The following is a 16,005-nucleotide window of genomic DNA, read 5'->3' on the forward strand; positions in this document are numbered from 1 at the left end:
GGAAAAGCTTGTTTCAGAAACAAACATTTCAGTGTCTGCCCTAGATGGAAGGCTCTAGTAAAGGTTTTCCTGTCTCGATTAATATCTCCTTTCACTAAATGTTTTGAATTAGTGGTTTATTATATCCCCCTGCAGTTCATTCATTCAATCATATTTGTTGAGCGCTTACTGTGTGCGGAGCGCTGTACTAAGCGCTTGGAAAGTACAAATCGGGAACAGATAGAGACAATCCTTACCCAACAACAGACTTGCAATCAATCAATCAATCAATTGTATTTATTGAGCGCTTACTGTGTGCAGAGCACTGTACTAAGCGCTTGGGAAGTACAAGTTGGCAACATATAGAGACAATCAATCAATCAATCAATCGTATTGAGCGCTTACTGTGTGCAGAGCACTGTACTAAGCGCTTGGGCAGTACAAGTTGGCAACATATAGAGACAGTCAATCAATCAATCAATCAATCGTATTTATTGAGCGCTTACTATGTGCAGAGCACTGTACTAAGCACTTGGGAAGTACAAGTTGGCAACATATAGAGACAGTCCCTACCCAACAGTGGGCTCACAGTCTAGAAGGGGGAGACGGAGAACAAAACCAAACATATTAACAAAATAAAATAAATAGACTAGATATGTACAAGTAAAATAAATAAATAAATAAATAGAGTAATAAATATGTACAAACATATACATATATACAGGTCCTGTGGGGAAGGGAAGGAGGCAAGATGGGGGGGATGGAGAGGGGGTCTTGAAGGGGGAGACAGACCACAAAACAAAACAGGTAGATAGGTGTCAATACCATCACAATTGTACTAAGCGCTTAGGAGAGTACAATACAGTTGGTTGACAGGATTCCTGCATTCAAGGAGCTTATAGTTGAGCAGGGGAATCGGACATAAAAATAAATTACAGGCAGGGGGAGGCTGGAAGGGTGGGGGGTCCAAGTTTGAGCATCCAATATTTAGGTGATGTGAAAGTACTTGAATGGAAATGGGGGAGGCGGCGATAAGATGGGACTGTGAAGTTAATCCAGGAAGGCTTTCAGGAGGAGTGTGATTGCAGAAGGGCCTTGAAGATGGGGAGAGCAGTGGTCTGCCTGATTTGAAGTAGGGAGGGAGTTGAGGCAGAAGGGAGGGATTGAGTAAGAGGTTAGTGGCAAGAGAGACAAGAGTTACTGTGAACAGGTTAGCTTGAGGGAAGCGAAGCTTGCAAGCTGAGATGGAGTGGGAGACAAGTGAGAATATGAGCAAAGAGCTGATTGACTGCTTTGAAGTCAATGATCAGGAGTTTCTGCTTGATGGAGGTTTTTGAGGAGTGGGGAACTATCACGGCACATCTGTATTTTGGTTCGGTGCCATACGGGGACCTGGGGCTTGAGAAGAAGTGCGGCCTAGTGGATACAGCATAGGCCTGGGAGTTGGAAGCACCTGCGCTCTACTCCCAGCTCTGCCCTTTGTCTGTTGTGTGACCTTGGACAAGTCACTTCACTTCTCTGTGCTTCAGTTATTATTATTGTGCCGTCAAGTCAGTCTCTGTGCTTGTTAGCTAATCTGTAAAATGGGGATTAAGACTGTGAGCAAACTCCTCCAAGAAGCCTTCCCTGGCAAAGCCCTCCTTTCCTCTTCTTCCCCTTCTTTCTGTGTCACCCTCACTCGCTCCCTTTATTCGTCCCCCCTCCCAGCCTCACAGCACTTATGTACATATCTGCCATTTATTTATATCAATGTCTGGCTCCCCCTCTAGATTGCAAGCATGTTGTGGGCAGGGAATGTGTCCGTTTATTGGTATACTGTACTCGCCCAAGCGCTTAGAGCTTAGCTAAGCGCTTAGTATAGTGCTCTGCACACAGTAAGGGCTCAATAAATACGACTGAATGAATGAACAGTGCTCCGCACACAGTGAGCTCTCAGTATTGAATTGAATTGGCGTGGACTGTGTCCAACCTGATTATCTGTATCTCTCCCAGCGCTTAGTACAGTGCCTGGCACACAGTAAGCGCTTAACAAATACCATTAAAAAAATGACTCCAGGACCCTCTGCCCTTTGGGGAAAACACCAAAATTGGGTCACAAATAATGATACCTGGAGACCTGCACTGCAGCATTGCTCAGTGGAAAGAGGACGGGCTTTGGAGTCAGAGGTCAGGGGTTCAAATTCCGGCTCCGCCAATTGTCAGCTGTGTGACTTTGGGCAAGTCAGTTAACTTCTCTGGGCCTCAGTTGCCTCATCTGTAAAATGGGGATTAACACTGTGAGCCCCCCATGGAACAACCTGATCACCTTGTAACCTCCCCAGCACTTAGAACAGTGCTTTGCACATAGTAAGTGCTTAATAATTGCCATTATTATTATTATGTATATGAACAGGTTCTTGCTATTCACACAAAGTGGGGAGGGGTTTTGAGTTCATGGTGACAGGGGGATGTAAATTAGCCTACCCTTTATTATTATTATTATTATTATTATTATTATTATTGTTGTTATTTGCCATCGAGTTGTTTCCAATTCCAAGCGACTCCATAGATAGACTTTCTCCAGAATGTCCTGTCCGCAACCTTTCTTAATGGTTCTTCTGTTGTCGTTGTTGTGGTTTCTATCCATCTAGCTACTAGTCTGACTCTTCCATGTTTTCCCTGGATTTTTCCTAGCATCAGTGTCTTCTCCAGAGAATCAGTCCTCCTGATGATGTGTCCAAAATATGCTAATCTAAATCGAGTCATTTGGCTTTCCCAAAGACCACTTTGGTTTCACTTATGGAGTAGTGGCAAGAGCCCAGGCTTGGGATTCAGAGGTTGTGGGTTCCAATGCCACCTCTGCCACTTGTCAGCTGTGTGACTTTGGGCAAGTCACTTAACTTCTCTGTGCCTCAGTTACCTCATCTGTAAAATGGGGATTAAGACTGGGAGCCCCACGTGGGACAACCTGATTAACTTGTTATACCCCAGTGCTTAGATCAGTGCTTTGCACATATAAGCGTTTAACATAAACAATTATTATTATTATCTGCCCCCAAATCCATTCGTTGGTCTTTTGGGCAGTCCACGGGATGCACAAAAGCCTTCTGCAACACCACATTCGAAAGAACCGATGTTCTTTCAACCCCGGGCCCGCTAAATTGCCACTTAATAATAATAATAATGATGGTATTTGTAAGCGCTTACTATGTGCAAAGCACTGCTCTAAGCGCTGGGGGGATACAAGGTGATCAGGTTGTCCCACGTGGGGCTCACAGTCTTAATCCCCATTTTACAGATGAGGGAACTGAGGCCCAGAGAAGTTAAGTGACGAGCCCAGAGTCACACAGCTGACAATTGGCGGAGTCAGGATTTGAACCCATGACCTCTGACTCCAAAGCCCATACTCTTTCCACTGAGCCACGCTGCTTCTCTACTGGCACTTCTTTCCACTTCTGGCCCCGTGGCCGAGTGAAAGCTCACCTCCTCCAGCAGGCCTTCCCAGACTGAGCCCCCTTTTTCCTCTCCTCCCCATCCCCCCTCTGCCTTACCCCTTCCCCTCCACAAAGCACCTGTATATATGTTTGTACAGATTTATTACTCTATTTTACTTGTACATATTTACTACTCTATTTATTTTGTTAATGTTGTGCAGTCTTCTAGACTGTGAGCCCAATGTTGGGTAGGGACCGTCTCTATATGTTGCCAACTTGTACTTCCCAAGCGCTTAGTACAGTGCTCTGCACACAGCGTTCAGTAAATACGATTGGCCCACTGTTGGGTAGGGACTGTCTCTCTATGTTGCCAACTTGTACTTCCCAAGCGCTTACTACAGTGCTCTGCACAAAGTAAGCGCTCAATAAATACGATTGATTGATTGAATGAATGAATATAGGTTTAATTCTATTTATTCTGACGGTTTTGACACCTGTCTCCATGTTTTGTTTCGTTGACCGTCTCCCCCTTCTAGACTGGGAGCCCGTTGGTGGGTACGGGCCGGCTCTATCTGTTGCCAAGCGCTTAGTACAGCGCTCTGCACACAGTCAGCGCTCAATCAATACAATTGAATGAATGAAATGCAGAGCCAAAGAAGGGGCAGGGCAGAAAGGGCCAATTAATTTGCACAAAAATGCGTCGGAGACAACAGAGGCAGTTCTATTGTAAAGCTGTTGCAACCGGAAAAACAACAACAACAACAACAAAAAAAACCCAAAACGAGGCGTGTTGGAGAAAACCGAGTAGAAAGGCTGCTTGTGGTTGAAAATCAGTTAGAGATCATTAGCTAAGGCCTCATTTCCTCTTTTCCCACTACCTTCTTCATCATCCTGATTTGCTCCCTTTATTCACTCCTCCCTCAGCCCCACAGCACTTATATACATATCTGTAATTTATGTTAATGTCAGTTTCCTCCTCCAGACTGAGATCATAGGCAGGAAATGTGTCTACCAACTCGTACTGTGCCAAGCGCTTACTACAGTGCTGTGCATACAGTAAGTGCTCAATGATTGTGATCGATTGAGCCCACTGTTAGGTAGGGACTGTCTCTATATGTTGCCAACTTGTACTTCCCAAGCGCTTAGTACAGTGCTCTGCACACAGTAAGCGCTCAATAAATACGACTGATTGAAACGCAGAGCCAAAGAAGGGGCAGGGCAGAAAAGGCCAATTAATTTGCACAAAAATGCGTCGGAGTCAACAGAGGCAGCTCTATTGTAAAGCGGTTACAATCGGGGAAAAAAAAAAAAAAAAAAAAAAAAAAACCCCAAAACGGGGCGTGTTGGAGAAAACCGAGTAGAAAGGCGCGGCCCCAGGCCTTTTTATATTTTTTTGCACAGACTTGAGAAGGAGCTCTCCAGGTTTTTCGCCCGGGATCCCCGCAACCCCGTTGCTAAAGCAAAGAAAAGGAAAAAAGAAGAACACCTTGACGCCTTCCCGGTTTGTCGAAGGGCCCGGGAAAGCCACGAGGAGGGAAACCTCCCATTTGTTGGAGAGAAATCCGAATGGACGAGCAAAGAGGCAGAAGGCCCCGTGGGAGTTTCATGCAAACAAACACAGGGATTGGTTTCTTTTTTTTTCCTCCCTCCCTCTTTTCTTCCCCCACCCCTGACTGCTCTCAGCCTCCCGGATTAAGTTGCAGAAGGAGCTTTTCAGGTTCAAGGACTGTTGCCAGTCTGGAAAACCATCAGTTCGGTAAATGCAGTCGCCAAGTTAGTCCTCAAGGGCTGATGCGCTCCATCCATGGAGACAGGAGTGGGGCAAAGTTAAGATCTGGGAGCTTTGGAAAAGCACAAAACCCAATCCTGCCTCCTGCCTGGCGGCGCCTTCCTCCTTAGGGGCTCCAAACTCCGGAACTCCACCAAGCCCACCTTGGAAATGGTGGTCTTTTTGAACACAAAGATTAAATCCTTGATTAAACTTTTTAAGAAGAAGAGTAAGTAATTCTTTTCCTCCCTCTCCCCCTTCTCACCCACCGGTGAAAAGATGGATCGAAAGAAGGTGATGGAATTTTAGGAGGTTAAAACCTGTTTTAGAGAAACTTGTCTGTCGTGAATATATTACTGTGACTGTAAGGACAATATGATGGAAAGGATTGTTGGGTGTTTTGTTGTGGGTTTTCTTTTTTGCATCTCCCTCCTGGGTGGTATTTGTCAACCAAAAGAAACTTGATTATGGTTTTGTATATCCCTTGATGTGCTCTTTTGGTTTTTGTCAAATGCTGATGTGACAAGAGAGCTTCGGAGTGTGATTTACTTCATGTTTTAGGTAGGGATAATCCTGTAAAGTCTTTGTGTAGTCTCAGCTGTGTTGTTGTCGAAACGCACGTGTGCACCGGCTGCTTGCTAAACTCCGTCTAGAGGAACCATGTTCATTATAAAGTTCAGAGGGCTATGGTGCACCCGCATTTGTTTTAAACTCTTTGATCGTGCTGCTTCTCTGTTTATGTGCAAATAAAACGTTCAAGTGTAGGCAGCTTTTGCGGGGTAAATAAGATCTCGGCTTTAGACTGTTTTTAATCAAGCTCCAGAGATGCACTACCTGATTTGTGGTCTGGGCAGGAGCAACAAAGAACGACACCTTAGGCATTTCTCTTGTCGTCTGCTTATTGGAGTTCTCTCTGAGTGATTCAGTTCGAGTCTGTGTGGACAGTAATAACGTGTATGAAAGGAGAAACAATTGCTCTTTCATAGCAGTTTTTTGGTGAATGTGCTGGCCTTTGCTTCCATATATAGCAGGATGAAGTCTGGTCAGGTAGAGACCTGTAAGTTGTTCTTATTTGAATATGATATTAGCAAATGCAGATTGTGCCTTGAGTTCAACTTTTCCTTGCTGGACAAATTCTCTAGTTTGATTACATTATTATAAACTTGATGTCATTCCACAATATCCTCAAGCCAATATTTGAGTGCCCTGGCTTGCAAGGCACCGTTCTGCACACCTTGTCTGAATTCACGTGTTTTGTATTTTCCTCAGCACTTTGCATAGTGCTTAGGATAGAGTAAGTGGTCAGTAATAATAATAATCATGATGGCATTTGTTAAGCACTTACCATGTGCAAAGCACTGTTCCAAGCGCTGGAGGGGGATACAAGGTGATCAGGTTGTCCCATGTGGGGCTCACAGTCTTAACCCCATTTTACAGATGAGGTAACAGGCCCAGAGAAGTTAAGTGACTTGCCCAAGGTCGCACAGCTAAGTCATTATTTGCTCTTCTATACTAAGCTCCGTCAGAAGACCTATTGGATGCTCTCATGGATCTTGGGTTTCAAAACTGGCATCTTGACATATAGTTGCAATTATTTATTTAGTAAAATGGCAAAAACGGATGACAGCAAAACAGTATGGTATGCCAGTTGTGTTTAGACCCTTTACTGTATGTCTGTGTGTGTGTGGTGTCACTTTAAAAGTTTACCTGTTTTCAATAATTTTTGAAGATTTTTTTTCCACTTGCAAAGGGTTTTCTTAGGTCAGGTAGCATTGCAAAGTAGGGAAGAGAAAAAAATTTGGAGCACTACAAACTGCCAAGGCAAAATTAGACCTGTGGGCCATCCAGGCCAGAGTTGTTTTCAGTAGTGACAGCATGATGTTTGGGAGAGTCCTGTAAAGGTTGTTTCTATTGCATCCAACTGAATTGTTATGAAATGTTATCGTCTAATCTCCGCATTTCCCCTATAGCAATACATTATGGGTTAGAATAAATGAGCAGTGTGAGCAATGTGGAGATAGGGTGAGGAAGAAAGGAAAGAACCAAATGCCAGAGATTCGTAGGGGAAGATGAGGACAAGGTAATTGAGTGGGAAAGACTGGTGTATCATTAATAATTGTTCTGCAGGGGCTCTGCCCCTTCTAGTACTACTTCAGCATCTACTCCATGCACCAATCCCACTTGGCAAAAACCTATATGTGACTCTGTGTTGGAATCCAGTACTGGACTGGACCCAGTTCAAGTTTTAGAGTGGGGAGCTGGTCAGGCTATAGGAGAACCCTGGAGGATGGAGCAGGGGTTATTAGTTCAGTCTGACAGTGGTCGGTGTTCTATCGTCCAGTACAGCTAGGAAAAACAAACCAGAACCTAAATGAAGAATCATTTGTTGATTTAAGGTTACTGAAGTGTACACAGTAAGCGCTCAATAAATATGATTGAATGAATAATAATAATAATAATAATAATGGCATTTGTTAAGCGCTTACTATGTGCAAAGCACTGTTCTAAGTGCTGGGGGGGATACAAGGTGATCAGGTTGTCCCTCGTGGGGCTCACAGTCTTCATCCCCATTTTACAGATGAGGGAACTGAGGCTCAGAGAAGTGAAGTGACTTGCCCACGGTCACACAGCAGACATGCGGCAGAGTTGGGATTCGAACCCATGACCTCTGACTCCAAAGCCCGGGCTCTTTCCACTGAGCCAAGCCGCTTCTCTATGCATGAACTCCACAATAACAAGAAATTTAAGTTTTTCTTTGGTGTCCACTGTTAAGATTTTTTTTAAACAATGAATTAAAAAGTTTACCACAATTTATAATCCCATTCTAGGCAATGTTTGGAAAAGGAAAATTTAAGTTTTCTGTAACTTAGCCTGCTGAGTGTCACTTTTTTCGTGAAATGGGAAATGTAATGCTTGCTAGTTAGTCGTATTGCTAGAGTATAGTTGATGGAGCTAAATCAGTCACTCATGTTTAATGCTTACTGTTTGCTGGACACTGTACTAAGCACTTGGGAGAGTACAGTATAACAGAGTCGGTAGACAAATTCCTTGCTGACAACAAGCAAATAGGCAAGATGTGTCCTTATCATTTTCTATATTAAGAAACAAGAGAGTTGCAAAAAATTTGAGTAAGCTTTTTGCTTAGGGAACTTAAAATGCGTTAGAGATTTTTCTGGGAGTTATATGTCAAAATCCTAGATTTCCTCCAGAACTATAACACATCAACTCACTTGCCAACCCACTTGCCTTTGTCTTAACCCAACAGACTTAGGACCCAGGACCCGTCACTTGCTTATCTTTTCCTTTTTCTTTATTTCTCTTTCTAGCTGTGTCCAACCTAGAAGAAGAGAGCAGATGGACGGTCCATTACACAGCTCCCTGGCACCAGCAGGAAAATGTGTTTCTTCCCACCACGAGGCCACCCTGTGTGGAGGACTTACACCGCCAAGCCAAGCTCAATCTCAAATCGGTCCTGAGAGGTAAGAAACTTGTCAGCTATTTTTCTGCACAAGCAGGCAGTCTTTCTAGAAATTGTGGTTTTTGGTCACATGCTCAGTATTAATTCATATGCAGAGTAATCTGTATCCATATTCTATTTGGTTATTTAGAGTACCTACAATAGGGGCTGATCACCTTTTAGTGCTAAAGAGCCAAATGGAATCGCCATATTGAGCATGGCAGAGCATGATGATGCTATTATGTCACGCTTAATGCCCCAGCCGCTTCATAGCACCGCCGTGGCTGCCAACGTGGTCACCTTTTCCATGTCGTCCTTTGTCCCCCCTCTCCCCACTGGAAAGGAGAGGGGAGGGAAGCAGAGGTGTGACTAGCTGGACCTTCCTGCTTCCCCATAGCTGGGGCTGGGCAGGAGAGGTGGAGCTGTCAATCAGTCATATTTATTGAGCACTTTGTTCACAGCACTGTACTAAGCACTTGGGAGGGAACAATATAACAGTGTGTTGGTTGACATATTCCCTGCCCACAGGAATTTACAGTCTAGAGGGGTAATCAATAAATTATGGATATAGGTAAATACTTTGGGGCTGAGGGAGGGGTGCAGTACCACCGGCTGAGAGCCTCCATGGCAAAGTCAGGGAGATCAAATGCCACCGTCCCTTTGAGGAGCCAGAGGGGTAGAGGCCAGAGAACTTTTAGATTGTGAGCCCCCATGGGACAAAGACTATGTGTAATTTCCACTAGCATATTCTTTCCCACCACTCAGTGTGGAGCTCTGCACCCAGTAGAATTTAATAAATACTCCTATTACCACTCCTATTTGTATTCCTCCTATTACCACTATTACTACTGCTCCTATTACCACCACCTTGGTCAGGCTACCCACCTGCTAACTGCTCGTTGGGGCCTAGCTGCATCATAACCCTGGCAGGTGACTCTTCCTCACTGCAGGATTAGCACTCGCCAAGGCCCATATGGGTCTTCCAAGAGGTAACTATGACTCGTGGACCACGGGTTGCCAACTTTGGAACTCTAAAATGGTAGGCATGGGACAATGTGGACAGTTAGGCAAGGTGCACAAAGCTGCACAGATTACCCCCATCAACATACACCCATCCCCACACATTATCAGTAGTACTACCATTCATTTCTATCATCATTTGGGGATTTATTTTTTCAAGTCTTCAATTTTAAAACTTCAGATTGGTTCAACTCAAAGTGCCTACCGTGAAAAGATTAACTGCAAAACTGAAGTTTGTAGGAAGGGCGGGGCCCTCGTCCTCCTGGTCAATCAGTCAATCAAGTGTATTTATTGAGTGCTTGCTGTGTGCAGAAGTCAGTCGTATTTATTGAGTGCTTACTGTGTGCAGACCACTGTACTAAGCGCTTGGGAGAGTACAGTACGGGGAATCAGACGCATGCCCTGCCCACAACGAGTTTGAAGTCTAGAGGGGGAGACAGACATTAATATAAGTCAGTAAATTACAAATATGTACATAAATGTTGTGGAGGTGGGAGGGGGGTAAATAAAGCGAGCAAGTCAGGGTGATGCAGAAGGGAGTGCGAGAAGAGGAAAGGAGGGCTTAGTTGAAGAAGGCCTTTTGGAGAAGATGTGCCTTCAGTAAGGCTTTGAGGTGGGGGAGGGTAATTGTCGGGCAGATAAGATGAGAGGGGACATTCCATCATCATCATCAATCGTATTTATTGAGCGCTTGAGGGAGAACAGACATTGATATAAAGAAATTAATTATGGATATGTACATAAGTCCTGTGGGGCTGAAGGAGGAGTGAATAAAGAATGCAAGTGCAGGATTTAATTTGATTTGGTTTAATCAAAGAAGGCTTCTTGCCTGGAGTGAGATTTGGGGGGAGTAGTGGAAAGAGGTACTTCCTCAGTGAGGTAATGGGAAGAAAAACAAGGATAATCAGACAATAATGAGGCAAAAGGAGCCAACAACAGGTTTCTTTGACTTGGTAATGAGAAGGAATGGAGGAGACAGAAAGATTAGGGAGGCCATATATGCAGGATCAAGTTGGCCAAAGGACCTTGACTTCCAGAATAAAGAGACTCACACTAGCACAGAAGGGGTTGTGAAACCTGGGCAGAGAAATAGCAATAATATTAATTGTGATTTTTGTTAAGCTCTTACTAAGTGCCTTGCACTGTACTAAACACTGGGGTAGCAATAATAATAATAATTATGGTATTTGTCAAGCACTTACTATGTGCCAAGCACTGTATTAAGCACTGAGGTGGATACAAGCAAATTGGGTTGGACACAGTCCCTTGTCCCATTTGGGGCTCACAGTCTCAATCCCCATTTTACAGATGAGATAACTGAGGCACAGAGAAGGGAATTGACTTGCCCAAGGTCACACAGCAGGCAAGTGGCAGAACTGGGATTAGAACCCATGACCTTCTGACTCCCAAGCCTTAGCTCTATCCACTATGCCATGCTGCTTCTCTAGATATAAGATAATCAGTTTGGATACGGCCCCTGTTCCATGTGGAATCACAGTTGAAGGGGGAGGGAGAACAATTATTTAATTCCCATTGTACAGGTAAGGAAACTGAGGCATAGAAAAATTGTCAATGCCCAAGGTCACACAACTGGCAAGTGGTCGATCCAGGTTTAGAACCCAGCTCCTCTGACTCACCTGACCCGTGTACTTTCCACTAAGCCACACTGCCTCTCAAGTGAAATGGTAAAGGATTTTGGGTCTTATCATTCCAGCATTTGAAAAGGACACTTTATTTGTTAAGAACAGAATGGATGGTTCTGCAAATGTCTAACAGGGCCTGCCATATAGTAAATGCTTAACAAATACCATAATTATCATTATTAAAAATTTTACTTCTAATAGTTTAAAATTAGAGTTTGTAAGTTGACAACTCAAGGAAACGCCCAATGACCGAGGCCTGGAGCAGCACAGACCTTGGGTGGTCTTCTTCAAATCATTACATTTTCAGTCCTATCCTTGTGGGGTGATAGAAATTTTCTCTTACAGACAGGCACTTAAAATCACCATGGTGGTGAGTGGGCACTGGGCGTCAGACAGCCAATTGTATTTACTGAGTGCTAATTGTGTGCAGAGCACTGTACTAAGCTCTTGGGAGAGTACAATATAACAATATTGGGAGGGTTAGGGTGCTGAGGGGGCAAGAGCTTCTTTAACTTGATCCACAGCCTGATGAGGATCATGGAAACCCCACAGGCCCTGGGCCGGGGACAGCGTGGCTTAGTGGAAAGCCACTGTGAGCCCACTGTTGGGTAGGGACTGTATATGTTGCCAGTTTGTACTTCCCAAGCGCTTAGTACAGTGCTCTGCACATAGCGCTCAATAAATACGATTGACGATGATGATGGAAAGAGCGTGGGCTTGGGAGTCAGAAGACGTGGGCTCTAATTCTGGCTCTGCCACTTGTCCGCTGTGTGACCTTGGACAAGCCACTGAACTTCTCTGTGCCTCAGTTACCTCATCAGTAAATTGGAGATTAAGACTGTGAGCCCCAAATGGAACAACCTCTTTACTTTGTGTCTGTCCCAGTGCTTAGAATAGTGGTTGGCACACAGTAAGTGCTTAACAAATACCATAATTGTTATCATTATTATTATTACCACATTTCACCAGCCAAAGGAACTAGGGCAAAGAGAACCCAGGCCAGCCTTTTCATTGTGTCCCCCTCTGTGCCCCCCAAACCTTGCCCCAGGCCTTCTCCCTGCCTTGAGCCATGCTGAATCTCCTACTGGAGCGGAGGATGCCTTTGGACTGCAGCCCAGTCGCCCACCACACCTGGTGCTGTCTCTGGGTCACTCCTTCCAGACACATCATAGCAGTCCTCAAGCCAGTGACACTGAGGACTGGCCCAGACTCCTCACCATCGAGTCCCCGGTCTGAACCCCCCAATCAGACAAGATTCTAGCCTGGGAGCCCCAGGGACCATGTCCAACTTGATCCCCTTGCATCTACCCCAGTGCTGAAGTCATTCATTCATTCATTCAATCGTATCTATTGAGCGCTTACTGTTTGCAGAGCACTGTACTAAGCACTTGGGAAGTACAAGTTGACAACATATAGAGACAGTCCCTACCCAACAACGGGCTCACAGTTTAGAAGGGGGAGATGACAACAAAACAAAACATGTGGACAGGTGTCAAGTCGTCAGAACAAATAGTATTAAAGCTAGATGCACGTCATTAACGAAACAAATAGAATAGTAAATATGTACAAGTAAAATAAATAAAGTAATAAATCTGTACAAACGTGTATGCAGGTGCTGTGGGGAGGGGAAGGAGGTAGGGAGGGGAGATGGGGAGGAGGAGAGGAAAAAGGGGGCTCAGTCTGGGAAGGTCTCCTGGAGGAGGTGAGCTCTCAGTAGGGCTTTGAAGGGAGGAAGAGAGCTAGCTTGGTGGATGTGTGAAGGGAGGACGTTCCAGGCCAGGGGGAGGACGTGGGCCGGGGGTTGACGGCGGGACAGGCGAGAACGAGGTACAGTGAGGAGGTTAGCGGCAGAGGAGCAGATTACTGCTCCAGTAATTCCCAGTGGAGCAGCTGCCCAGGCCTCACGATTTCACCGGAGCTAAGGTCCGGACAGTTGCAGTGGACTCTCACCCTCCGTTTTACTGCTGATCCGCCAGTGGTTCAAATGGTGTTGGACATTTCTGAACGATCTCTCTATCTTTACCTATTCCAGCTCTGCAGATAGATTTTTCTTTTTAAACTTTTCACCTTAAACATTACTAACACACTGGCTTTTTCATCATCTTTTCACACTTCTGACATTATAGCTAGGAGGAATCAGGTGGTAGAGAGTGTCCATATTGTAAAGTCCAGGGACACTGTTATGAGTCACATTTTCCATTTTAAAAATTCTTTTTGATCAACGTCTGGTTACTTATTAGGAGCCGGTCTGGTCTAATTTATTTTAGTCTTGTGATATGCAATAAACCACCTCTTTCATTCCTAAAGGTCAGTTTATTAGTTTCTCCTCTATTTCTTCACCTCTAGCCAACCTCATCCCCATGCATGATTTTTAGGTAGTGAGATTGACTAGATTCTGGGTTCCAAACAACAGGGTGCTATTGTTTTGAAGACATGATTATATTCCCTCCTTCTCCTTGAAATTTACAGTGTTCAAATTATCCTATCAGCTTACAAAGACAGCCATTAGAGTGTCATTCTCGGTCTCCCAGGATTCTGGAAGTTGAGGCTATCAGTGGCTTTGAAAAGCTTGTTTAGGCTTTGCCTCTGTATATCATTTTACAGTTACTCTGGTTAAATTTCATCTGTTCTTAGGTTACCCACCATCACAGAATACATCAATTGATCAAAAGTCTTCTAATGGTCCTTCGATTTTAGTAATGAATCACCTGTACACCCCATCAACAGGCTTTTTTCTAACCACTTCCCAGTTTCTCTACCAGATGATTAATAGCAATATTAAATGGCCGTATTCCCAGTACAAACCCCTGAGGCTACTCTGATAAGGTCTTTTGACTTTGGGATAGAACAGCCATCTCTGAAAAATGGAGAGCATCTCCTCCTCTTTGGGTGAAAAATACTACCATCGTCATATAAATAATAATAATAATTTTATTAAGCACATACTATGTGCCAAACACTGGAGTACTGGAGTAGATTCAAGGAGATCATGTTGGAACATCCCTCTCCCACATGGGGCTTACAGTCTTAATCCCCATTTTACAGATGAGGTACCTGAGGTACAGAGAAGGTAAGTGACTTGCCCAAGGTCACACAGCAGACATGTGGGAGAGCCAGACTTAGAACTCAGACTCTGACTCCCAAGCCCGTGCTCTGTCTACTGTGTACGGTTTGAATGTTCAGATCCTGTTAGGTGAATTATGAGGAAATAATCTCCTGGAATATATACAGTATTCCAATTTGAAATGTAAATTGATGAATTGGTGTATTTTTCTTCTTTAATTAGAATGGAAAAGCTTCATGCCTGTTTTCATTGTCTTTACCAGTTCTCATACTTATGTCTATAAATGTTGAACGCCACCACTTCTGGCTTTGTCTGAACTTGCACTTTATTTTTAAAAGAGAAATATCTCAGTAATTGCTCAAGTGCCTAAAGCTATCCACTCAAGAAGGATCTTTTCAGCAAGTGGGCACCACCAAAGAGGAAATTTTTAATGGGCAGATTTATTGGTGGGGAAAACTTCAAGCACTAGTTAGAATCCTGAGTTTAAAAAGTACAAGACAAAGGATGTTTTTACATACTATGGCCATGTGAATTTAACTCGCAAGAGACTGTCGAGCCCAAATAATTTTTGATAGGGTTAAGATTTTGGGCTGCTCCCAAATTAGTGATTTTACTCAACTACAAAACTAAGATTATAATTCTGGTGTGGGAAGTGTTTTGACACTTTATAATGAAAATATAGTAAATCTGATATTTTTCATCACATACCAATTAATGCCTGAGGATCCACTCGCTGGGCAAGTGGCAATCCCTTAGCATGGAGCTAAATCTCCAGGGAACAATCTATCGAGCAGAATCAATCAGTGACATTTAGTAGTGCTTGCTGTGTGCAGAGCACTGTACTAAGTGCTTAGGAGAGTTTACTACATCAGAGTTGATAGACACCTTCCCTGCTCACCAGAGGCTTACAGTCTAGAGGGGGAGACCAACCTGAAAATAAGCTCCTCTCCCTCCTTGCTGACCTTCCTACCTCCTGTCTCTTCCCACTCCAGTCCATATTTCACTCTGCTGCCTGGATCGTTTTTCTGGAAAAACATTCAGTCTGTGTTTCCCCAGTCCTCAGGAACCTCCAGTGGTTGCCCACCCACCTCCAGATCAAGCAGGAACTCCTTACTATCAGCCTTAAGGCCCTGGGTCACCTCTACCTCCTCCCACCTCTCCTTGCTACTCTCCTACTACAACCCAGCCCGCACACTTTGCTCTTCAAATGCCTATCTATACCCTGTATCTCGATCTCATCCATCTCACCACCAACCTCTCGCCCATGTCCTGTCTCTGACCTGGAGCACCCTTCCTCTTCATATCTCTCTCCCCACTTCAAATCCTTCTTGAAAGCACACCTCCTCCAAGAGGCCTTCCCTTACCAAACGCTCTTTTCCCACTCCCTTCTGCTTCACCCTGATTTGCTCCCTTCAATCAACCCTACAGCAATTCTGTACACATCCATAATTTATTTATGTTACTGTCTTTCTCCCCCTCTGGACTCTAAGTTCATTGTGGGCAGGGAATGTGTTTCTTGTATTCTCCCAAGTACTTAGTACAGTGCTCTGTACACAGTAAATGCTCAATAAATACTGTTGATTGATCCATAAGTTCTTTGGGGCTGGGGGCATGGTGAATGTCAAATGCTTAAAAGGTACAGATGCAAGTGTAAGAATGAC

General features: G+C 44.3%; 1 protein-coding gene across 3 annotated transcripts in view; it reads left to right on the forward strand.

Moving 5' to 3' along the window:
* Window positions 1-16,005, forward strand: part of NHSL1 (NHS like 1) — a 187,064-nt gene that overhangs the window by 98,413 nt on the left and 72,646 nt on the right. For all 3 annotated transcript variants that reach the window (XM_038760182.1, XM_038760189.1, XM_038760197.1), the window contains exon 2: window positions 8,487-8,639. In XM_038760182.1, coding sequence (XP_038616110.1) covers window positions 8,487-8,639 — 153 coding nt within the window. The remainder of the gene's footprint in view (window positions 1-8,486; window positions 8,640-16,005) is intronic.

This window comes from Tachyglossus aculeatus, chromosome 2 (genome assembly GCF_015852505.1).
Source record: "Tachyglossus aculeatus isolate mTacAcu1 chromosome 2, mTacAcu1.pri, whole genome shotgun sequence".
Taxonomy (NCBI): domain Eukaryota; kingdom Metazoa; phylum Chordata; class Mammalia; order Monotremata; family Tachyglossidae; genus Tachyglossus; species Tachyglossus aculeatus.